This window comes from Bubalus bubalis, chromosome X (genome assembly GCF_019923935.1).
Source record: "Bubalus bubalis isolate 160015118507 breed Murrah chromosome X, NDDB_SH_1, whole genome shotgun sequence".
Classification (NCBI taxonomy): Eukaryota; Metazoa; Chordata; class Mammalia; order Artiodactyla; family Bovidae; genus Bubalus; species Bubalus bubalis.
The window spans coordinates 105,720,073-105,743,383 of NC_059181.1; the positions used below are offsets into that span (position 1 = coordinate 105,720,073).

At 49.6% G+C, this 23,311-nt stretch overlaps 2 protein-coding genes and 1 non-coding gene across 3 annotated transcripts in view; 2 read left to right on the plus strand and 1 right to left on the minus strand.

Moving 5' to 3' along the window:
- Positions 1 to 6,573: 6,573 nt before the first annotated feature.
- Positions 6,574 to 18,572, plus strand: DKC1 (dyskerin pseudouridine synthase 1). The gene is made up of 15 exons (XM_006060860.4): positions 6,574 to 6,728; positions 7,359 to 7,426; positions 7,883 to 7,969; positions 9,372 to 9,463; positions 9,662 to 9,846; positions 10,480 to 10,544; positions 10,832 to 10,958; positions 11,753 to 11,883; positions 12,311 to 12,454; positions 13,761 to 13,881; positions 15,024 to 15,142; positions 15,731 to 15,834; positions 16,562 to 16,640; positions 17,284 to 17,403; positions 17,716 to 18,572. Exons 1-15 carry the CDS (start codon positions 6,713 to 6,715, stop codon positions 17,776 to 17,778), a joined length of 1,521 nt encoding a protein of 506 aa, XP_006060922.2. The 5' UTR covers positions 6,574 to 6,712; the 3' UTR covers positions 17,779 to 18,572.
- LOC112582408 lies at positions 12,001 to 12,132 on the plus strand. Its single transcript, XR_003106945.1, has one exon. It is a non-coding gene; the product is annotated as a small nucleolar RNA SNORA36 family (small nucleolar RNA).
- A 1,134-nt stretch (positions 18,573 to 19,706) lies between the features above and the next one.
- The window catches only part of MPP1 (MAGUK p55 scaffold protein 1), a 32,948-nt gene continuing 29,343 nt past the window's right edge, over positions 19,707 to 23,311 (minus strand). The window contains exons 10-12 of the mRNA XM_006060857.4: positions 22,699 to 22,901; positions 22,372 to 22,446; positions 19,707 to 20,362 (exon numbers count right to left, since the gene is read on the minus strand). Coding sequence (XP_006060919.1) covers positions 20,186 to 20,362; positions 22,372 to 22,446; positions 22,699 to 22,901 — 455 coding nt within the window. The 3' untranslated portion in view covers positions 19,707 to 20,185. The remainder of the gene's footprint in view (positions 20,363 to 22,371; positions 22,447 to 22,698; positions 22,902 to 23,311) is intronic.

The following is a 23,311-nucleotide window of genomic DNA, read 5'->3' on the forward strand; positions in this document are numbered from 1 at the left end:
TATTACAGGTAGGTGCTGCAGTCCATGGGGTTGAAGAGATGGACACGACTGAGCTGCTGAACAACAACTATATATATATGGGCTTTCCTGGTGGCTAAGATGGTAAGGAATCTGCCTGCACTGTGGGAGACTTGGGTTCAATCCGTTGGTCAGGAAGATCCCCTGGAGAAGGAAATGGCAACCCATTCCAGTATTCTGGCCTGGAGAATTCCAAGGACAGAGGAGCCTGGCGGGCTACAGTCCATAGGGTTGCAAAGAGTTGGACATGACTGAGTGACTAACACTTTCATTTTTCATCAGTTCAGTTCAGTCGCCCAGTCATGTCTGACTCTTTTCGACCCCATGAACTGCAGTACGCCAGGCCTCCCTGTCTATCACCAACTCCCAGGGCTTACTCATGACAGCATGATCAATCACCCCAGAGATCCTTGAGGGTGAACAATCTTAGTTCCAGCTTCCAGCCCTGCTGTGTGTTGTGTTACCTATCCTGTTTCTATGGGATTTAGTGCCACCACTTACACTCTGCTTCTCTGGGGTTCCATACCTCCCACTGAGAGCCCAAGCCTGTTTCCATGGCAAAACCTCCCACCTCCTTCCCGAGACTAGTTCTCCAGAATGTTCACCAAAGTATGTCTCAGTGTTTTGCTGAAAGGAATGTTACCCAAAGGGATGACATTAGTTAAGGGGCGAGGCAGTGGGTTGCACATGACAACTCATTCCAACATCGTCCTTCTCAAATCTTGGGATTGGAGACAACAAGGGATGGGAGGAGTAGGTTATAAGAACGGGCATCCCCTTGCTTGGTAACTGACTAGGTGATATCATTATAAGGTCTCCAAAGAAGGTAGAAGCAGCCTTATCAGACAGGGGAGGAGGAACCACTTCTGCTGGTAAGGGGGGATCTGGCAAGGTTTAGGGTTTGGCCACCTGATGCAAAGAGCTGACTCATTTGAAGAGATGCTGGAAAAGATTGAAGGTGGGAGGAGAAGGGGACGACAGAGAATGAGATGGTTGGATGGCATCACTGACTCAATGGACATGAGTTTCAGCAAGCTCCGGGAGTTGGTGATGGACAGGGAGGCCTGGTGTGTGGCAGTCCATAGGGTTGCAAAGAGTCAGACACGACTGAAAGACTGAACTGAACTGAAGGGTTCAGAAGTCACAGATTCATTCAACACATACTTCCAGAGCATCTTCTAGGAGATGCGTGGAGAGCCGTGGACAAAATAGACCAGACTTTCCTGGCTTCATAAGGCGAACATTCTGGTGAAGAGACAAACAATAAAAAAAGGTCCATTGAAGGCAGAGGGAACAGCAGATGGCAGAGCCCCAAGAGGAGCGCATGTGCTTGGGGAGTAGTCTTAACAGTTAGAGGCACTGTGGCCAGAGGGGTGAGTCTGGTTGTGAGCAGAAGCAAGTGGGCTCAGAAGAGGAAGTGATGGCAGACACTGACAGCTGTCATCAGCATTTTGACTCTTACTCTTAGAGAGATGGGTTATCCATTGGTTTGGGCTGCTGTAACAAATTACTCTGAACTGGGTGGCTTTATTCTTTAATAAATTAATCTTTAATTTAAAAAAAAAATTCACTTTGATTGGAGAGGAGAAGGAAATGGCCACCCACTCCAGTACTCTTGCCTGGAGAATCCCAATGGACAGAGAATCCTGGTGGGCTACAGTCTATGGGGTTGCAAAGAGTCAGACACGACTGAGTGACTAAGACTTTATTGGAGTAGAGTTGCTTTACAATGGTGTGTTGGTTTCTGCTGTACAGTGAAGTAATTCAGTTATACATATACATATCTCCACTCTTTTTTAGATTCTTTTCCTATGTAGGCCATTACAGACTATTGAATTCCCTATACTATACAACAGGTACTTGTTAGTTATCTATTTTATATATTATATATTTTTATTTATCTAGTTAACTATTATTAGTTATCTATTTTATATTTTATATATAGTAGTGTGTATATGTCAGTCCCAAACTCCCAATACATTCCTCCCCCTCCTTATCCCCTGGTTTATGTTTGACATCTGTGACTATTTCTGTTTTGAAAATGGGTTCATTTGTACTGGGTGGCTTTAAAGAACATTTATTCTCTTACTGATTTAGAGGCTGAAGTCTCAAATCACTCCAATCTCCGCCTCTATGTTTACACGGTCTTCTCTTCTGTCTGTGTCCTTTCTTCTCTTCGAAGGACACTTGTCATCGGATTTGGGGCCCACCTGAGTCATCCAGGATGACCTCATCCACAGATGCTTCACTGCAGGACCTCTGCAAACACCCTTTTTTCAAATAAGTTCATATTCATAGGGTTCAGGGGTTAGGATGTATCCTATGGGGGGCAATCTTCATCCCATTAGAGATGGGACGCAATCGAAGGGATTGGAGCAAAGGAGGAACATGGCCTGACTTATAGTCTCATGGTGTCTCCAGAGGCTGTGTTGAGAAGACAGTATAGTTGGAACAAGCAGAAAGAGGGAGGAACTACAGAGGAAGAAATCTAGGAGAGAGATAAGGATGGCATGAACTCCAATGACAGCATCGAGGGTGGGGTAAAACCATCAGGTTCTGGATCTGTTGAAAGCAAAGGTGCCAGACTTTGCTAACAGATCAGATGAGGAGTGTTGGAGAACCATTAGTGAATTCCTGAAATTTAGCTAAATATGTATCAATAAAGCATTATAAAATAATGGGGGGGTGTAATGGAATGCTGGTGGATTGGTTGACACTGTGGACTTTGTATTTATACAAAGTGTGTATGAACCATTAAGAACATGTAAAGAATATTTATTCTCTTACAGAGAATAAAACATTCTTATGTATAAAACATTAAGGCTTATGTATAAAACATTAAGTTAGAGTATTATTATGATTACCTTCAGTTCAGTTTAGTTCAGTCGCTCATTCGTGTCCGACTCTTTGCAACCCCATGAATCACAGCACGCCAGGCCTCCCTGTCCATCACCAACTCCCGGAGTTCACTCAGACTCACGTCCATCGAGTCAGTGATGCCATCCAGCCATCTCATCCTCTGTCGTCCCCTTCTCCTTCTGCCCCCAATCCCTCCTAGCATCAGAGTCTTTACCAATGAGTCAACTCTTCGCATGAGGTGGCCAAAGTACTGGAGCTTCAGCTTTAGCATCATTCCTTCCAAAGAAATCCCAGGGCTGATCTCCTCAGAATGGACTGGTTGGATCTCCTTGCAGTCCAAGGGACTCTCAAGAGTCTTCTCCAACACCATAGTTCAAAAGCATCAATTCTTCAGTGCTCAGCTTTCTTCACAATCCAACTCTCACATCCATACATGACCACTGGAAAAACCATAGCCTTGACTAGATGGACCTTTGTTGGCAAAGTAATGTCTCTGCTTTTGAATATGCTATCTAGGTTGGTCATAACTTTTCTTCCAAGGAGTACAACAAAATAAATTGTAGATAGAATAAAAGTTAAATGAGGAAAAACCAATTATATATGTGTATATATATGTGCATGCGCGCACACACACACACACATATATATATATATGAAAAATCCGGAAGTAGGTGATGGACAGGGAGACTTGGCGTGCTGCGATTCATGGGGTTGCAAAGAGTCGGACACGACTGAGCGACTGATGTGATCTGATGAAAAATCCAACCAATCCATCCTGGAGGAGATCAATCCTAAGTGTTCATTGGAAGGACTGATATTGAAGCTGAAACTCCAATACTTTGGCCACCTGATGTGAAGAGCTGATTCATTTGAAAAGACTCTGATGCTGGGAAAGATTGAAGGCGGGAGGAGAAGGAGAGAACAGAGGATGAGATGGTTGGATGGCATCACCAACTCAATGGACATGAGTTTGGGTAAACTCCGAGAGTTGGTGATGGACAGGGAGGCCTGGTGTGCTGCAGTTCATGGGGTCGCAAAGAGTCGGACATGACTGAGCAACAGTTCTGAACTGATGAAAAATGAAAGTGTACACCCGTGGTGGATTCATGTTGATGTATGGCAAAACCAATACAATATTTTAAAGTAATTAGCCTCTAATTAAAATAGATAAATTTTTTAAAAAAAGAAAAATGAAAGTGTTAGTCACTCAGTCATGTCCAACTCTTTGCAACGCTATGGACTGTAGCCCACCAGGCTCCTCTGTCCTTGGAATTCTCCAGGCCAGAATACTGGAGTGGGTTGCCATTTCCTCCTCCAGGGGATCTTCCTGAACAACGGATTGAACCAAGGTCTCCCACAATGCAGGCAGATTCCTTACCATCTGAGCAACAGCGAAGTTGTTGTTCAGTAGCCCAGTTGTGTCCGACTCTGCAACCCCATGGACTACAGCACACCAGGCCTCTCTGTCCCTCACCATCTCCCAAAGTTTGCCCAAGTTCATGTCCATTGCATTGGTTATGCCATCCAGCCATCTCATCCTCTGACACCCTCTTCTCCTTCTGCCCTCAATCTTTCCTAGCATCAGGGACTTTTCCAATGAGTCAGCTGTTTGCATCAGATGACCAAAATACTGGAGTTTCAGCTTCAGTATCAGTCCTTCCAAAGAGTATTCAAGGTTGCTGCTGCTGCTGCTGCTAAGTCGCTTCAGTCGTGTCTGACTCTGTGCGACCCCATAGACAGCAGCCCACCAGGCTCCCCCGTACCTGGAATTCTCCAGGCAAGAACAGTGGAGTGGGTTGCCATTTCCTTCTCCAATGCATGAAAGTGAAAAGTGAAAGTGAAGTCGCTCAGTCGTGTCCGACTCTTAGCAACCCCATGGACTGCAGCTGATTTCCCTTTAGACTGACTGGTTTGATCTCCTTGCTGTCCAAGGGACCCTCAGAAGTCTTCTCCAGCACCACAGTTTGAAGGCATCAATTCTTCAGCACTCCACTTTACCATCCAGCTCTCACAACCATATGTGACCACTGGGAAGACCATAGCCTTGACTATATGGACCTTTGCCAACAGAATAATGTCTCTGCTTTTCAACACTGTCTAGGTTTGTCATGGTTTTCCTGCCAAGGAGCAAACATCTTCTGATTTCATGGCTGCAGTCACCATCCACAGTGATTTTAGATACCAAAAAGAGGAAATCTGTCACTGTGTATATTTTAAGCCACAAATAAAATGGAAAAATTCCTAATCTTTGGATAGCACAGGAGGAAATGGAAGAAGAGCCATAGTTGTCTTCTTCTGTCAGTAGTAGCTTGTTAGAAAAGATGATGGTAAAAATTCCACTGACAACAGCAATAAAGAAATAACTCCAGATCAATCAAATCTATGGGGGCTAGGTGTAAGAATCCCCACTTGAGAGCGAGAAGAGAAGTGGATGAAAGGAAGAGGGAAAAGAGCTGGAACCTGGAGCCGCTAGTTGCTTGGCGGTCCAGTACCGCCACCACGAGTGACCTGTGAGTATTGATCACTTCACCTGGAGCCCAATTCAGTTCAGTCGCTCAGTCGTGTCCGACTCTTTACGACCCCATGGAAGTCTCCAGGCCAGAATACTGGAGTGGGTAGCTTTTCCCTTCTCCAGGGGATCTTCCCCACCCAGTGATCGAACTAAGGTACCCTGCATTGCAGGCGGATTCTTTACCAGCTGAGCCCCAAGGGAAGCTCAAGGAGACCCGTAGTGGAGCTGCAATCCAGCTGTGCTGTGACCGGAAAGCATCACCAGAAGACTTGGTACAGAAAAAAACCAACCAAACAAAAAAAAAACCAAAATATGTAATTCATAATATTGTGCATTGCTTATATGCTGAAACGATAATATTGCCGATCGTTGTGTTAAATACAGTCTGTTACTGAAACCGATGTAACCTATTTTTTTTTTTCAAGTGGATGTTGGAAATTTTAAAATTCCACAAGGGACTCGCACTCTGTTTCTATTGGGCAGTGCCGCTCTAGCAGGATGGAAATTAGAAGCTGCAAAGCTCTATGTGCCTCGACGTCTGTCTTCATTTCGGCATCAGGACGGATCCGACAGCCACCTTGAAGGGTTGGGGGGTGGGGAAGCTAAGAAAGCTGAGACACGTGCCCAGGTGCCCAGTTCAGTTCAGTTCAGTCGCTCAGTCGTGTCCGACTCTTTGCGACCCCATGAATCACAGCAGTCAGGCCTCCCTGTCCATCAACAACTCCCGGAGTTCACTCAGACTCACGTCCATCGAGTCGGTGATGCCATCCAGCCATCTCATCCTCTGTCGTCCCCTTCTCCTCCTGTCCCCAATCCCTCCCAGCATCAGAGTCTTTTCCAATGAGTCAACTCTTCGCATGAGGTGGCCAAAGTACTGGAGTTTCAGCTTTAGCATCATTCCTTCCAAAGAACAGCCAGGGCTGATCTCCTTTAGAATGGACTGGTGGGCCCAAGTTTCACGTAAAAAAAAAAAAACAAAAAACCGGTGAGAAAGACTAGACCTTCGCCCGGCCACGCCCACAGCTAAGCCCCGCCCAGGTGGGCTGCGCAGGCGCTCTCCGTCCGGGCCGCTGAAGGCTGGGCGAAGCCCAAGGCGCCCGCGCGGCGGTACCAGCGCGGGCCGCTGCGACCGCCAATGAGATGGTGCGGCCGGCAGGCGCGCGCTGGGGGCTCCGCGCCGCTTCGCCCCGCCTCTCTGCACGACACGCACGGGGCGGCGCACAGGTGGGCGGGGCTTAGCGGCGCAGCCTGACGGCGGCGGGAGCCTGCAGGCGCTTCCTCGGCGGCGGTGGCCCACGCGGCTCGCGAGCTCAGCGGGGCAACATGGCGGACGCGGAAGGTGAGGGCGGTTCTCCGGTGGTTGGCCGGCCGGGCCCGGGTCGCGACCTCCGACGGGGGCAGCCGGGGGTGGGGGGTGGCGGACATCGAGGTCAGAACTGTCCGCTGGCTCCAGCCGCCGCGCCTCCCGCCGACCTTGTCGCTTGGCCTTGGCTCCACGGGGTGAGGGCGAGAGATTGAGAGGCCCCCGCGGTGACGTGACCATGAGGCCCAGGCCTCCCGCCGACGGGGCCTGGGTCGCGCTCCCCCGTTCTGCCGCCGTGGTCAGCGCCGCACAAGGAAGGAAAGAGAAGGGGCCGAGGGGCTCGGGCGGGCGCGGAGCTCCTAGGCGAAAAAGAAGTTCTAGGGGCCCCAAGCCCTCGAGGACCGTCGGACGGTCCCTGACGGAACTTGCGGGCTGAGGGCCTTTCAGCCCCGCGCGGCCACGTGGTGAACCGGGCTGGAGGGGGACACGTGCGCCTGCTATCGCAAGCCCGCCCGGCCGCTCCGGGCACTGGCCTGACCCCCCTCGCTTTCCCCACGAGCCTATACCAGATGGCCGTTTTTCAGCTTCCCTGACGCGTCCTCTATTTTCAACTCGATCGCCTTGATTTTCGGGGAAAACTCCCAATTCTTGTGTGTGTTTTTTAAGTCCTTATTTTGCCGAAGAAACATAAGAAGAAAAAGGAGCGGAAGTCATTACCAGAGGAGGCTGTGGCGGTGAGTAGGAATATTTTTACTCTGCTCCGACTCAAAAGAAAGGTTTCTTAGAGGCCAGATTGCAGAAAAGAACTGTTTCTAAAGATTTTGAAGGAATGGGATGTCATCGCGTGCGGTCGTGAGATGGAAACTATAAAGCTCCATCCAGCCTAGGTCTCTGCTGTCAGGCACACTTTGCTAAATGGTGTTGCCCACAGTGACTGCTTTCCCTGAAATTGTCTTTCCTATCAGACCCACTATCCCTCTTTTCTCTTAAATTGGCTATTCCCATCTTGGTGCCACTTCTCTTATTTTTCTCAATTCTTCGTTTATTTTTTCTCTTTCCTATGGAGATCTCAGTGAACAGGCATAGACACCTTGTTTTTAATTGCACAGGCGTAGACTTTGGTGGTTGTAATAGAAGGGTTCAGATTCAAGTGGGGAGTCTTAACAAGTTGTGTTTCTGTCCTCTGGAAGGAAATACAACATGCTGAAGAATTTCTCATCAAACCTGAATCCAGAGTGGCTCAGTTGGACACGTCTCAGTGGCCCCTGTTGCTAAAGGTATGTGTTTTGCATCACCTCAACGTCTGGCTTTTACACTGTTGATTAAGAATGGATCCTGGACTTAGGCAAGGCTAGGTGAGGCTGCCTAAATCAGTGTTCCTCAAGGTAGTTCAGATGAAGACCCGAGTTGTTTTTTTTGTTTTTCTTAATTTCCAGTGTACCCAACACTTGTGGAATACAGGTAAATTTTGCAACAATGTGAGACTGCTATCAAATTTTATAAACAATTCTCAATTTCTGTACTTAGCTTCACTTTACAGACATTTACTGGTTTGTGGAGTAATACATGCTTTACAGCATAGGTTTCGATGCTAGACCCCTTTGGGTCAGGCACTGTGTGACCTTAGGCTAATCTTGACCTCTCTGAGGCTCCTGGCAGATAATACCTGCTCTTTCAGAAGGCCCACTGAGGGTTGCAGGAGATGATCCATGAAACGTGCCGAAGTGCCCAGCATGTGTCACGTACTCTAGAAGTTATTGACTATTGTGTTGGGTTTTTTATAAAGTAGTTCAGTAATGAATAGAGTTAAAATTTTGATACTGACATAATGGGTGCCAGCTATGAGATTAGGAGGTAAGTTTACTGAAAGACAGGATTCTCTGGTGGCTCAGACAGTAAAGTGTCTGCCCACTATGCGGGAGACCCGGGTTTGATCCTTGGGTCAGGAAGATCCCCTGAAGAAGGAAATGGCCACCCACTCCAGTATTCTTGCCTAGAAAATTTGAATCAACCACTAAATAGGAGATTAAATATGAGATTTGTTTATATAATTCAATGCAGTTGAATTTCTGCTTGGCCAGATGTGTCTGCCATTTAGATAGCATCTGGTTCTCTTATTTTTACCTGCCAGTAAATCATGTTGGCAATAGTCCTACCATCATGGAATGTAAAATCTAAAGGTGGGAGAAACATGCTGCTTGTTGGAAGTACCAACATGAAGCTAATGAACTTGCACTGAAGGGAGCGTTTTCAGACTGGTGGTGGAAGCTTGGAAAGAGCGAGGAGAAGCAAATATAAGGAGTGGAATGGGAGCGTCGAAGGCAGGAGTGAGCTGGTCAGGTGTTGCCAGTCATCCTCCAGCTGGCTACCTTTGGTCCCTGAAAAAAATCAAAACTAGTCTGTATTTTACGCATAAGCCTGTGCAGTGAAGCCACATTTGTTTGTAGGACCCCTGGAGGTCTTTCTGGAGGAGGGAGCAAATTTGTCTTCTTACTTGGGTAATTTCTCCAGCATGTGGTGGGGCTTAGCAGTCTGTCACAGCAGATAATGGAAATACAGGAGCAAGATCCAAAACAGGAACCCAAAGGGTCGCCTTATCATGGTTCGTAGTGGTCCTGACTTAATTTTCTACGTGTTAATGATTTATTGCTTATTTTGTGTTGTATCATTGCTTTCTAGAATTTTGATAAGCTAAATGTAAGGACAACACATTACACACCTCTTCCTTGTGGTTCAAATCCTCTGAAGAGGGAGATTGGGGACTACATCAGGTAAGTATGTTGGGAGCAAGCACTGTTCACACTTCTTTGCACAATGACCCTTTCACATCAGTTATTCAAGGAGGTGTGACATGCCCTCGATATATATGATAACCTGTGCCCATGGTCAACACTTGGTTTTTACTCTGCAAATTTAATTTTCATCCGAGGCCCAGAGATGATGATACAGTAATTTCTTTCCCAATCTAGGACAGGTTTTATTAACCTTGACAAGCCCTCCAACCCCTCTTCCCATGAGGTGGTAGCCTGGATCCGGCGAATACTTCGGGTCGAGAAGACGGGACACAGTGGAACCCTGGATCCCAAGGTGACTGGTTGTTTAATAGTGTGCATCGAACGAGCCACTCGCTTGGTGAAATCACAGCAGAGCGCAGGTAAATCAGAGTGGGAGGAAGGACGGGGCAACTTGAAGATGGGAAGGCTTTCTGTGTTTCCTTGCCCTTCTGCATGTGATTTTCAGAAGTGATTTCTTACGTTGGTAAAATCTTACAAACAAACAAAAAAAAAAAAACAGAAGCAAGGGATACTCTGGCTTGGTATGTGCCTTCTGTTTTCTGCCAGATCCTGATGAGGCTGCCTTGTTGGGAGTTCTGGGTGCTTTTGATAAACATGTGGAGCCAAGTGGATCTGCTTCTAGCCCTGAGGCAGAGCTGAGTCCAAGTCTGGCTGCAGGCCTGTCACTTCAGGCTCCTCGAAATACCCTGCAGCTTCTGCCTAAAATAATGCTTCCTTGTTGTCATCAGGGAAAATTCTATTTGGCCTTGCAAGGTGCCCTCCAGGCAGACTGTCCACAGGTGTTCTTGTCCTTCTCAGCATGTTGAGAATTGAACCTACGACATTAGGGTCTTTGTTCCTTTCCTACATCTGCACCCTGAAATCTGTCTTACTGCAAATTTGATAGAAATTTTCCTGCTTTCCGTGGCTGCACAAGATTACGAGTGATACAAGCATATAGGAAATAACAGCAAACTCGGCGGCCACACCTGACTACTCTTGTCATTTTACAGGCAAAGAGTATGTGGGGATTGTCCGGCTGCACAATGCTATCGAAGGGGGGACTCAGCTTTCCAGGGTGAGTCTGTCATTGGAGGGAACCCACCTGAGCCACTGGGCCAACCTGGGCAGGTGACTGCAGACGGCAGAGACACTTCTGCTCATGTCCCTTCTGAGGAGAGGCTTCTGATCAGTCCTGAGCCACCCGTGTGGAGTTGCAGAAGGAATCAAAAATTGAAAGGCCCTTTTAGTGATTGCAAGAGAACTTCTGTGTGTCACTTATGCCCTTAAACTCCTCAAATCTGCCCTTTGATCGTCTTTAAGAGTCCATGCAGTAAGAGCAATTTCGTTTGTGTTTCTTCCCAGGCCCTAGAAACCCTGACAGGTGCCTTATTCCAGCGACCCCCACTCATTGCTGCGGTAAAAAGGCAACTCCGAGTCAGAACCATCTACGAGAGCAAAATGATTGAGTATGACCCTGAAAGACGATTAGGTGGGTCCTCAGGCCTGTGGGGCGCCGAGCTGACACAGAGAACTCTGGTGTCAAATGAATTTTCCAGAATCAGAGTCTGGAAAAAGTAGCTGCCTTGAGCGTATGGGGTAGTTGTGGCCTGTGTCATCTCCAGTTTCGCTGCTGCAGGTAGAGAATAACTGGGTTTCTCACCTGGTCATGTGTTTACTTAAAGAAAGTGAAGTCGCTCAGTTGTGTCCAACTCTTTGCGACCCCATGGACTGTAGCCCACCAGGCTCCTCCATCCATGGAATTTTCTAGGCAAAGTACTGGAGTGGGTGGCCATTGCCTTCTCCAGGGGATCTTCCTGAGCCAGGGATCGAACCCAGGTCTCTCCCACATTGCAGGCAGACACTTTACCATCTGAGCCCCCACGGAAGCCCACCCTTTTATAATAAAAACTATTCAATGAGTTAAGCATAGAAGAATAATTCCTCAACCTGATACAGGTATCCATAAAGAAAGACTTAAAGCAAACATCATACTCAATACCTTTCTCCCTAAGGGATTCCCTGGTGGCTCAGACGGTAAAGTGTTCTGCCTGCAACATGGGAGACCCAGGTTCAATCCCTGGGTCTGGAAGATCCTCTGGAGAAGGAAATGGCCACCCACTCTAGTACTCTTGCCTAGAAAATTCTATGGATGGAGGAGCCTGGTGGGCTACAATCCATGGGGTCGCAGAGTTGGACACAACTGAGTGACTTCACTTTCTTTTCTTTCTTTCATGTGTTTACTTAGGAAAATATGTGCTACTTTTGTGTGTGCGTGTGTTTTAGGAATCTTCTGGGTGAGTTGTGAGGCTGGCACTTACATTCGGACGCTGTGTGTTCACCTTGGTTTGTTGTTGGGAGTTGGTGGTCAGATGCAGGAACTCCGGAGGGTTCGTTCTGGAGTCATGAGTGAAAAGGTATGTCATAGGTGGGAGTTTTTTGGTTTTTTGTTTTTTTTCCTTAAAGCCGGCTGATACTTAGATCTTCCAGTCCTTGGTGGAACTCTACCTACTTCCCATCTCAGAAAAGGCAGTTTCCAAAGTGTTGAGTTCAGTCCAGGGCAGCTTCCCTGTTCTGTTAATTAAACTTTGGGACATTAAAACACAGGCTGGGGTGTGTGTGGATGGAGACTGTTACTCTATTCGTTTGCTCCCTAGCCTACAGATATGCCTGCTTAGGTTTACTAGACCACCAGTTACAGAGGTGACTGAAAACAGACCAAAGATTAATGAGTTTGGACTAGCAGACGAGACAAAACTGATTCAGTGTTTGGAAGTGTGAGGTCCATTTCCTATTGGGAGTACAATGGCACTTGATTAATTTTCATGTGTGGCTACTTCCCAGGACCACATGGTGACGATGCATGACGTGCTTGATGCCCAATGGCTGTATGACAACCACAAGGATGAGAGTTACCTGCGGCGAGTTGTTTACCCTTTGGAAAAGCTGTTGACGTCTCATAAACGGCTAGTCATGAAAGACAGTGCAGTAAGTTCTGTTTGCACAAAATGGGAGCTCAGGAGAGGAGATGTGGTCCATGGCCTGAAAATTTCATTCTATTTAAAGAGATAAAATAGGATTTTGTGATCTTACAACCGCTATTTTCCTTGGGGTTTCTTTTCTTTTTCTCTGGTTTTGTATATTGGACACTGGATTAATTTATTTTTGTTAATGGAAGTATTTATGATTAACTTTATTAAGTGAAAACCAAATAAAAAGTAAAAGTTTAATATTGGGCCTAATTCCATTAAACATTTAGAGTAAGTAGCTTGGTTCAAGAAATAGACTGTTAGTGGTACATAAAATTTGCTCTTCCCGTAAACTGGTAGTTTTGCATGTGCCTAAGACACCTTGGGTTTTTTTTTAAACTATTGCTAGAAAAAGTTGTTTTGATGGGGATAAAAGATTGAGATCAGAGAGTTGGCTAGTTCTCCTTTCGGAATCTCCATTAAAAGCTTTGTTGAAATAAATCCCAATTTGAGGCCATAAAACCTAAAACATTGCGGAGATTATCAAGCCTTTTTTCTTAGTATGCATACTAAATAATCTCATAGAAAGTAATCATTTATATATTTAATAATTTGAGCTTGTTCATTCATACTCAGATCTTAAACTATATGCATGTTTGACTGTATAGATGTTAGAGTTTATAATAAAAGACAAAAAACTGAAGAGGCATACCACCATCTGCTCCTATAATGATAGAGAAAAAAGTACACAAGACAAACAACGAGAATGTGATTCCCTTTTGATAGGGTCAAATTAGTGGCTTCTGGGGGAATTTCAAGGGAGGGGAGAAATATGGCGAGTGAAGACAAGACCCTCAGGGTGGATTGGACACCTCAAGTGTGGGCAGACTCAGGGAGAGTTGGCCTTGACATGTATCTCTGGGTCCGTAAAGGACATGTCAAAACGTGTAGCATTGGTTCAGCATGCCTTGGCAGTGTTGCTTGTGCATTCCTTTGGCGATGTAATTATTACCTAGGAATATGACCTGGGAAGGTAGTTATTACCTAGCTCTGTTAGGGTGTTTTCCCTTCATGCTGAGAAATAGAGAACAGGTAAACTCTGGACAGGAGTAGCGACTTCAGCCCTGGTTACATTTCTGAATCAACCTGTGGTGGGTGGCGGCTGTGATCCAAGTTGCATGGCAGGCTGTGGATGCTGTTGGGCCTCTGGCACGGGTAGGGGGTGCTCGCTTGGCCCCCTGACCCACTCTGGCCCAGTGTGGGGTGGGGCAGAGGGCAGGGGCCGCCCTGTGACGGGGGCACTCACGGTGCTGCCATCCTGCCAGGTGAACGCCATCTGCTATGGGGCAAAGATCATGCTCCCAGGTGTCCTGCGCTACGAGGATGGCATTGAGGTCAATCAGGAGATCGTGGTCATCACCACCAAAGGGGAGGCAATCTGCATGGGTAAGAGGCAAGCAGCCCTTGTCCGCTCTGCACCATCACAGCCAGACTCCCTTGGAGGGGGTGCCCGAGGCCTGGCTTCCTCGGGGTGACCGAATAAATCCCTGTGTTCCTTGGGGTCTGTGGGGTGGTCACAGCACAAAGGTCCAGTTCGGACAGGCATGTGTGAGAAGGGGTCAGCGGGGTTTCCTCTTGTCCCGCCAGCTGCTGTTAGGAGCCTTGTCTCAGTGGTTTAGCTCTCCAGTGAGAGAAGAAATCATCAACAGATGGGGAATAAAGGTGGTAACTGTGGAGCCTTCAGTCTGCTCCCTCTCTGTGCAATGCTAACTTGCACAACTTTAGCTACTGTTGGATTGTCCCTGTCTGAGCTCCAAGCATGACATGTATGTCTTTGGGATTTGTTATCGAGGTGGCCCTTCCCCTCTGGCTACTGGCCACTCTGTGGCCACCTTGATTGTGCACAGCTGGAAAGGGATCCTGATGACACACTTTATTCCTGGTGTAAATAATACACATTAAAGAGCTTTGGATGTATTGGCCTGGCCAAAAAATGGATTTGGATTTTTCTGAGACATGTAACTGAAAAACGTGAACTTTTGGCCAGTTGAATACTTAAGAAGTCTCCTCTGAGGACGTCCAAAGCATAGGTTTTGATGAGTGTGATCAGTATCAGTATTTTTTTGCACTTGATAAGTGAACATGATTTCACAGGCTGTCTTCCCCTGATGGTGAATTTTCTCCATATGCAACTCTCCGCAGTGGAAACCTCAAGGCAGTAGAGCTTAAGAGTTTTATTTCAACAATGAGATTGTTTTCTAAAAAATCATCTATCTGTTTGGCTGTGTTGGGTGTTAGTGGCGGCACACAGGATCTTTCATTGTGCTATGTGGGCTTCTCTGGTTGTGCGTGGTCTCACTGCTTGTGGCACCCCTGAGTAGGTGCCCTGTGGCATGTGGGATCTGAGTTCCCCAACTTGGAATCGAACCTGTGTCCTGTGTATTGGAAGGTGAATTCTTCACCACTGGACCACCAGGGACGTCCAAGCTTACAAGTTTTCAAGAAGTTTGTAAAACTTGAATAAAACAGCGGCATTTGGCCTCACGGGTTATCAAGTCTTTCCTTTTATCTCTTTCCAACACCTGCAGCAATTGCATTGATGACCACAGCAGTGATCTCCACCTGCGACCACGGCATTGTAGCCAAGATCAAGAGAGTTATCATGGAGAGAGACACTTACCCTCGGAAATGGGGTTTAGGGCCAAAAGTAAGTAAGTGGGACTGGGCCTGTGCCCTGTGCAGCATTGTATTTTGCTTTGTTGAATACTCGAGCAGCTCTTGGTGTGTCACCACTGCCATGTCCTGGCATTGTGCCGGGCCCTGGGAAGTCGGTGCTGGTTAGAAATGTGCCTCACTTGGACCTGAGGATCTTTAGGCTAAGGGGATCGTAGATGGACCTCAGTCCACTTGCACTACGGGATGGTGACTTTCAGCATAGTTGAGGGCCCTGTGAAGGGGTGTGACAAGGCCCCTGGCACCTCAAGTCCACCATGAGGGCTTTGGCCTGGTCAGGGAATCGGGGCAAGGGATCTCTGCTTGAGCCACTCCAGTGGAAATACACGATGTGAGATATTGAGGTGAAGTGGGGAGGGAAGCATCTGGGGCCACTGCAATGGCAGGTGGTACAAATGAGACTGCAAAGGCTCCCAGGAATACAGCAAGCCCTTTGAAAGTCCCATGTCTGCACCCGTGGAAGAGAGGGTGAGTTCTGAGTGCTCTGCTATGTGTGTGTGTGGTTATGATACCTGCTTTGCATCGACACTGTTGTAATCTGGACACCCTGTCGGTCCTCTAGGCGAGTCAGAAGAAGCTGATGATCAAGCAGGGCCTTTTGGACAAGCACGGCAAGCCCACCGACAGCACACCTGCCACCTGGACGCAAGAGTACGTCGACTACAGGTGAGGGTGGCTGTTGGCCAGCCCCGCAGTGGATAGGGGGCCTGCCTCGGTTCCTTGATGGCAAGGGAGGAGGGAAGGGCATGGAGCTCCAAGTGCTGGATGCCGCCTCCTGTCCACTCTGGTGAGGACCTCAACTTAGTTCAGTTCAGTTCAGTTGTTCAGTCATGTCTGACTCTTTGCAGCCTCATGGACTGCAGCACGCCAGGCCTCCCTGTCCATCACCAACTCCCAGAGCTTGCTGAAACTCATGTCCGTTGAGTTGGTGATGCCATCCAACCATCTCATCCTCTGTTGTCCCCTTCTCCTCCCGACTTCAATCTTTCCCAGCATCAGGGTCTTTTCAAATGAGTCAGCTCTTCACATCAGGTGGCCAGATTGTTGGGAGTTTCAGCTTCAACATCAGTCCTTCCAATGAGTACGGAGCCAGTAATGGAGGAAATGTGCTCAGGGAAGGGCTGTTGGGACTCGCCTTGGGGGCTGGCACTGAACCCTGGCTGCCCCGGGCAGGTCAGGGCATTGGGCCCCACGCAGCCAATGGTTATCCCTTGCCAGCCTGGCTTGTGGGACTCTAGACAGAGTCAGGCTGCAAGTGGCAGTGGTGAGCTCTTCTGTCCAGCATCAGTATTCCTACAGTGGCTTTCGACTGGCCGGATATGCCTTTGTGCAGCCGGGCCTTTGAGGACAGCAGGTCCGTGACCCTTACCCTTTGCTTCTGCTCCTCTCGTAGCAATTCTGCCAAGAAAGACGTGCCACCCAAAGCAGTCAAAGCCACGCCGGTAGTTGCTGAGGTAGTGAAAACCCCAAAGGTGAGTGGTGTGCTGTGCTGGCTTTGCAACACTCCACCCAGCCGCACCAGCTGCTGGTGTGTTGTGTCTGTTGGGGGTTCTGTGGGCCTGGGGGTTAGACTGGCCTGGGCTGCCAGCTGAGCTCAGGCCACAGCTGTGGAACAGAGTGGGGTCAACGGGTGGCAGGAGCATGTTGGAATCGAGACGGGGATACTCGAGGCCAGGCAGAACTCAGCAGAAGGCCAGCGAACACCTGTGCACGTGGTGGCTTCAGGGCTGGGAGCCGCTGGCATCAGATGGCACAGTGGCTTGTCTGTTTCTGTGGGTGGCACCGAATTTCCTGAAAAGAGCCTGCCGTGAACCTGGCAGGTTGGGTTCCTGACCCACCTGCCCCCTCTGAGGGCTCCCTGGAGCACCCCAGGGAGGAGGCGGCCTTTCTGTGTTGCCCTGGCACTCTGGCTGTGCCCCCGGCTTCCTGGCTTTCAGGCATGACAGTCTCTGAATGCTTGCTAAACCAGGCCCCTTCAGGGGTTTTCACAAACTTCCTGTCGGGTCCCATCAGGATCCTCTTGGCGGGCTGGCTCCCCACCTTTTGTGACTCACTGAAAACGTTCTTGTCCACGTTGGTCTCGGATCTAATGTGCATCTGTGGTCTCCACCTTAGCGGAAGCGAGAGAGCGAGAGTGAGGACACATCCCCGGCGGCTCCACAGGTGGTCAAGAAGGAAAAGAAGAAGAAAAAGAAGGAGAAGGCCAAAGCTGCTGCGGAGAAGCCAGGAGCTGGGGTGTGTGCAGGCAGGCCCAGGACCCGGGCCCCCCTGGGTCCCTGAGGGGAAGGCATTGCCCACTGCCTGGGAGGGACGATGGGATGGGCCCAGGTTTCCTAGCATCGGCTCAGGATTCCGTGCGTGGTGGGTTGGGAGGCTGCGGAGCTGGGGTATGTGAAGGCGAAGGCATCGGTGAAAAACTCAGGACGGCAATGCGCAAGATTGATGTCACCCAGGACATCCGAGTCATGAGCATCACCTTCTAGTGACCCCGACGGGGTGGGACTGGGAAAGTGGCAGTGCTTACGAGATGCTTGCTCTTCCTCCCAGGACAGTGACAGCACCAAGAAGAAGAAGAAGAAGAAAATCAAAGCGGAAATAGTCTCCGAGTAGGGGCGGCCACGTGTGGCACAGCGTCCAGGTGGGAGGAGCCATCAAAGCCTTATTGTGAACCTGGAGCTCCGTTGGTCCTTGAGGGAGGGGACCCGAGGTCCCCAGAAGGGCGGAGAGGCCAGCACGTGGGAGCAGCCCACAGAGCCCTTGCCGACGCCTCCTGGCACGGCCGCCCCATCTCGTCCTGTTGTAAGGACCCTGGTGAAGGGGGTAGACTGGGCGTCGTCTGCTGCTCCGCCCAGGAGACTCACAGCACCTCCCCTGCAGACCCAGCGCTGCCCAGTGCCCACCCACGGCTGTTTCCTGGGGCCAGCTGATGATCCTGGGCCTCTCCCAGTTGGCTTCTCCACTTCCCTCATCCAAAAAGTTTCTAAACAGAAAAAGGCGGTTCCACAAAATGGTCTAGAGCAAGTGAAAAAAAAAAACAAAAACCAGAACTGAACCATGTTATTGAGGGAATAATTTTTTTTGCCAGTGTGCTGAGGACAGCAGTCTCATGTCAAGAGTTCCCTCAGTCACCTGGATTTCCTTTCCAGGTGGAGGCCTGGCTGAGGGCTCTGGCACGCTTGTCTTGTGCGCTCTTTCCATGCCCTCCCCTGTGTACACTTCACAGCTTGTACATATACACAACCACCTCAGGTGCCTGGCTCCACCTGGCTAGTTGTGTTTGTGAGCTCAGTACCCCCCCAAAAAAACCATTCCTCCAGGCTTTGTTTTACTCCTCCGTTCCTTTCCCTTCTGGGAGAAGGTTGTAATTTTTACTGATTAAATTTCCTTCTGAAGTTTTTTAAGTATTCCTGTTGGATTTTTCTTAATTGTTGATCTACAAGTTAGCAGAACAACAACAAAAAAAGACATGGCAGTTAAAAATGTAGAGATCTTTTATGTCCTAGTGGAAATGTGGTGCTTTTCCTGGATATGTGGTTACCTTTTTCTGTGTCTGGTAACATTTCCCTTGGGGCCTGGCATGGGATCAGATACTCTGGCATCTTCAAGACACGAGATAACCGAAGAATCTTCCCCAATTCGGTGATCTCCACAATCGCAGAGAGGAGAAAGGTTCTCCATGTTTGTGGCAGGCGGGATGTGGGGGACAAGGGGTCACTTAGGCAGCTGCAGACACATCTGGGCTCAGACAGCCACGCCAGGAGCTGCTGAAGCTTGTGTTGATGGCTAGAGAGGTGATTTGGAACCAAAAACAGTATGTGGAGTGGTGGGGAGGGGCATGTGAATGCAGCGAGGGTCAGGGCCACGTTCCCAATGATGGTTTCTGTTGGCCTCCACTGCCTTGGGACCCTTGAGAGCCACCTAGACACGCCATCCCAAGGCTGGCTTTCCCCTGCCCTACGCATGCCAGGACATAATGCCTCCAGAAGCGCCCATGGTGGGTTCCCATCCAGGGTAAGACACTTTCAGGTGCCTGTACATGGACACCAGCCTCATGTAAGTCTTGAGGGTACAGCTGCACCTGGGTTCCTGGGAGCCAATGGAGGAGTTTATTCTGGGGATGTCACCTTTACCCAGGCAGTCGGTATGGGTGTCCAGAATGCAAGAGAAAGCTAAAAGGGAGTAGCTTTCAGGAGGAAAAGAAAACATCTGGTAGGTGTATCAAAATCAAGTCCAAAGCAAGTGGAAGCAAAGCAGTTCAGAGCACGTTCCCCCCGCGCCCCGCCCCCCCCAGCCCCGGATCAGAAGGTAGAGTCAGTCCACTTACACTTTGGCTCCCAGCGCGTCTTTGTACACCACACACATGTGTTCATGTGCACATAGACACTGCCACCTGCACCCAGAAATCTGGTTGAGCCTGACCTCTAGGCTTAAGGCCGTCGCAAGCTTGAGAGAGACTTCAGAACACGGGAGAGGTATCTCCGCATCCCAGGGGCTTGGGGCGTGGCTGGGAACCAGAGAGTTAAAAGGCACAAGCTCACTGGCATTTTAACAGCAATACCTTTATTGCTTTTGAGGGTTTCCCTAGAGCAGACCCATCCTATTGCACAGCTGTTTGATTTGGCAGAGTAGAAAGTTGCAGTGACAAATGCTTTCTTCAAAGACACATGAAATGCCCGGTGTGACCAAAGGTAAAAGGGGTGCAGGCTTCAGAGGGTCAGGGGGTCCATTGCTTTTCCTCCCTATGGGCACCAGCTGTGATTAGCAGCTGCCTTGGCTGAGTGCTTCTGGCCCCCAGTGTGCAGGGATACTTTGGAAATCCTGCTCTGTCGGGAAATCAGCCCAGCCCTTCAGAAATGTGAACAAGACAAGACACCCACCGGCCTCATGAGGAGGAGAGTTGCAGAGAGCTAGAAGCTGACACAAAGCTAGCGAGCCTGTGGTCTTAAAAGAGCAAGGCGGGGTGGCCTTCCAAAGGCTGAACAGGGGCCCCCGGTCACTCCCCACTATGCTGCAAAGCTTAGTAAACCCAGGAAACAGGCACCCACTGGGGGGAACGGCACGCCTGGTCAAATGCTTCTTGCAATGTCTTCAGGGTTTCCTCAACGCTGTTATTGACCAGCGAGAGGTCAAAGTAGTGTGCATACTGGCTGCGGATGGCCTCCGAGTCCTTCTGCAGCTGCTGCAGGGCGTCCGTCTGTGGAGGAGAGAAGGGAGAGGCCCGTGGATGGAGCAGGCTGCGTGTGCTCTGCCCGGGAGGCCCAGGGCGGTTCAAGTGAAGGCCTTGATTGCCATGCCCACCACCCAACTTTGAATCACATGCTGAAAAGCCTAAGGGCTTCCCTGGTGGCTTAGATGGTAAAGAATCTGCCTGCAATGCAGGAGACTCTGGTTCAATCCCTGGATCAGGAAGATCCCCTTGAGAAGGAAATGACAACCCACTCCAGTATTCTTGCCTGGGAAATCCCATGGATGGAGGAGCCTGGTGAGCTACAGTCCATGGGATTGTAAAGAGTCGGACACGACTGGGCGACTTTCATTCATTGAAAAAAAAAACAAAAAGCCTAAAACCCTGAAGCCCTTGCCTGAGAATGTTAATTGGCTGGGGTGTGCAGAAGTGCTCCCTGAAGACGTCTCAGTAGCAATAAACATGAAAGTGAAAGGCAAAGTGCAAGTCACTCAGTTGTGTCCGAGTCTTGGCAACCCCATGGACTATACAGTCCATGGAATTCTCCAGGCCAGAATACTGGAGTGGGTAGCCTTTCCTTTCTCCAGGGGATCTTCCCAACCCAGGAATCGAACCCAGGTTTCCTGCATTGCGGGCAGATTCTTTTCCAGCTGAGCCACCAGGGAAGCCCAATAAACACTAAAAGGCCAAATTGAGGGGGGGTTGCAACTGATACTATTAAGGGCTAATGACCCTCACACAGAGTTCCCAGAAATTGATAAGGCCAGTGACCGAACAAAAATAAGCTCAGGAGCTGACCAGGTAGTTCAGAGAAAAACGGACAGACCTGGCCCTCGGGAGTCTAGACAAGATGCTTTACTGCTTCCAGTCAAACACCCAAGTTCAATGAGGTTCCACTTCACCATTCAACAGACTCCAAAGATAAAAGTGCAGGACATGCTCCTGAAACACGGGGGCAAGTCCCCTGCCACATCCAAAATTCCCAACACGACCCTGCCTGCAATCTCCCACAGACAGATTTGCACATGGGAGGCACACGCACAGAATCATTGATTGTTGTATTGATGCTATTAAAAGTTTTAAACCTAAACAGCCGTCAAGAAGGCAGTGAGGGAACTACAGTGAAGTCACTCACTCGTATCCAACTCTTTGCGACCCCATGGACTGTAGCCCACCAGGCTCCTCCATCCATGAAAGTTTCTAGGCAAGATTACTGGAGTGGGTGGCCATTGCCTTCTCCAAGGGATCTTCCTGACCCAGCGATTGAACCCTGGTCTCCCTCATTGCGGGCAGACGCTTTACCATTTGAGCCGGTAGGGAATCCCTAGGGAACTAAATAATTCTGCTAAATCCACACAACAGGAGACCACAGCTCCTGAGAAAGGCCCAGGAAGGTCTCCACAGATGCGTTCAGTGAAAAGCAAAGTGTCTGCAGCGGGGTTTGGAGCTCGTTGGCCCTAGGGACCCAGGAGGCTTCTCTACACGGTCACCCCTCCCCACAGCATGACCCCTGTGGGCCTAGGGCCACATATGTCCAGGGTCCCTGTCCCCCATATTTGCCCCTCTTAAGCCCACCATCCATCTCTGTGCTTCTGGAACAACGGCCTGGCTAGTGGGTTAACAACTCCCCATTGAACAGAAACTCCAATACTTTGGCCACCTGATGCGAAGAGCTGACTCACTGGAAAAGACCCTGATGCTGGGAAAGACTGAAGGCAGGAGGAGAAGGGGACAACAGAGGATGAGATGGTTAGATGGCATCACCGACTTGATGGACAGGAGTTTGGGTAGACCCCGGGAGTTGGTGATGGACAGGGAGGCTTGGCGTGCTGTGGTCCATGGGGTTGCCAAGAGTCAGACATGACTAAGCAACTGAACTGAACAGACTGGATGCATCTGCTCTGTCCTCTTGGCCTCAAGGGCAGGAAGACAGCAGCAGCCAAGATGTTGAGGTCTGCCAGCACCCTGCCAACATCTGTCGGGTCTCCCGCCCCCCTGCACAGACCCTACATTCCCACCTGAGTGCCTTGGTCAGTGGGTGCAATGAACACAATGAAAGGTGAAAGTTCTGCCGTCCGAACGATCTTCAGGGTCTGGGAAAAAAACGGAGTGGAGGGAGGGAGAAGAGAGGGGAAAAAGAGTCAGTGGTCACAGCAGACCCCTGGCAATCAGCATCTTAGGGCCTCACCAAGGCCAGGACTATCTCCGACATGGCTGGTCCAGCTCTTCCTCCTGGTGACCCCAGTGACAGCCCATGAAGCTGAGGTGCACATCCTGCAGGTCCCCCCGAGCTGTGCTCTTCAGCACCATGCTCTCATCTGCTCCGGCCTTCCCCGCTGACCCACCTGAGGCTCGATGTCCAGGATGGCAACCTTGTCCTGCTTGTGAATCTGGTGCACAGTCTCGAACTTGGTGCCAAACATGTTGCCCTGGTAGCTGCCAAACTCCAAGAACTCGTTGGCGGAGATGCTCCGTGTCATCTCCTCCGTGGAGATGAAGTGATATTCCTTGCCATCTTCTTCGCTCTTCCTGGCCGGCCGTGTCGTATCTGCACCCCGAGAACCCTGATCAATCCCTGAGCCACTCGGGGGCCCCCCTCCACAGCTCCCAGGGGCGCAGACCCTGGCGTCGCCACCACCACCCCAGCTGCCTTTAGTGCAGGGGCTTCTGATTCAGGGAGTCTTCTAAGGGCTTCCCTGGTGGTTCAGATGGTGAAGCATCTGCCCGCAAAATGGGAGTCCTGGGTTCGATCCCTGGGTCCGGAAGATCCCCTGGAGAAGGCAAGGGCCACCCACTCCAGTATTCTTGCTTAGAAAATTCCATGGCTGGAGAAACCGAGTGGGCTACAGTCCATGGGGGTCACCAAGAGTCAGATACGACTGAGCGACTTCACTTTCTTATTCAGGACACTCAGGGCCTGACTCAAGAAAATGAAGCAGGCTGGGAACACGTTTTAAG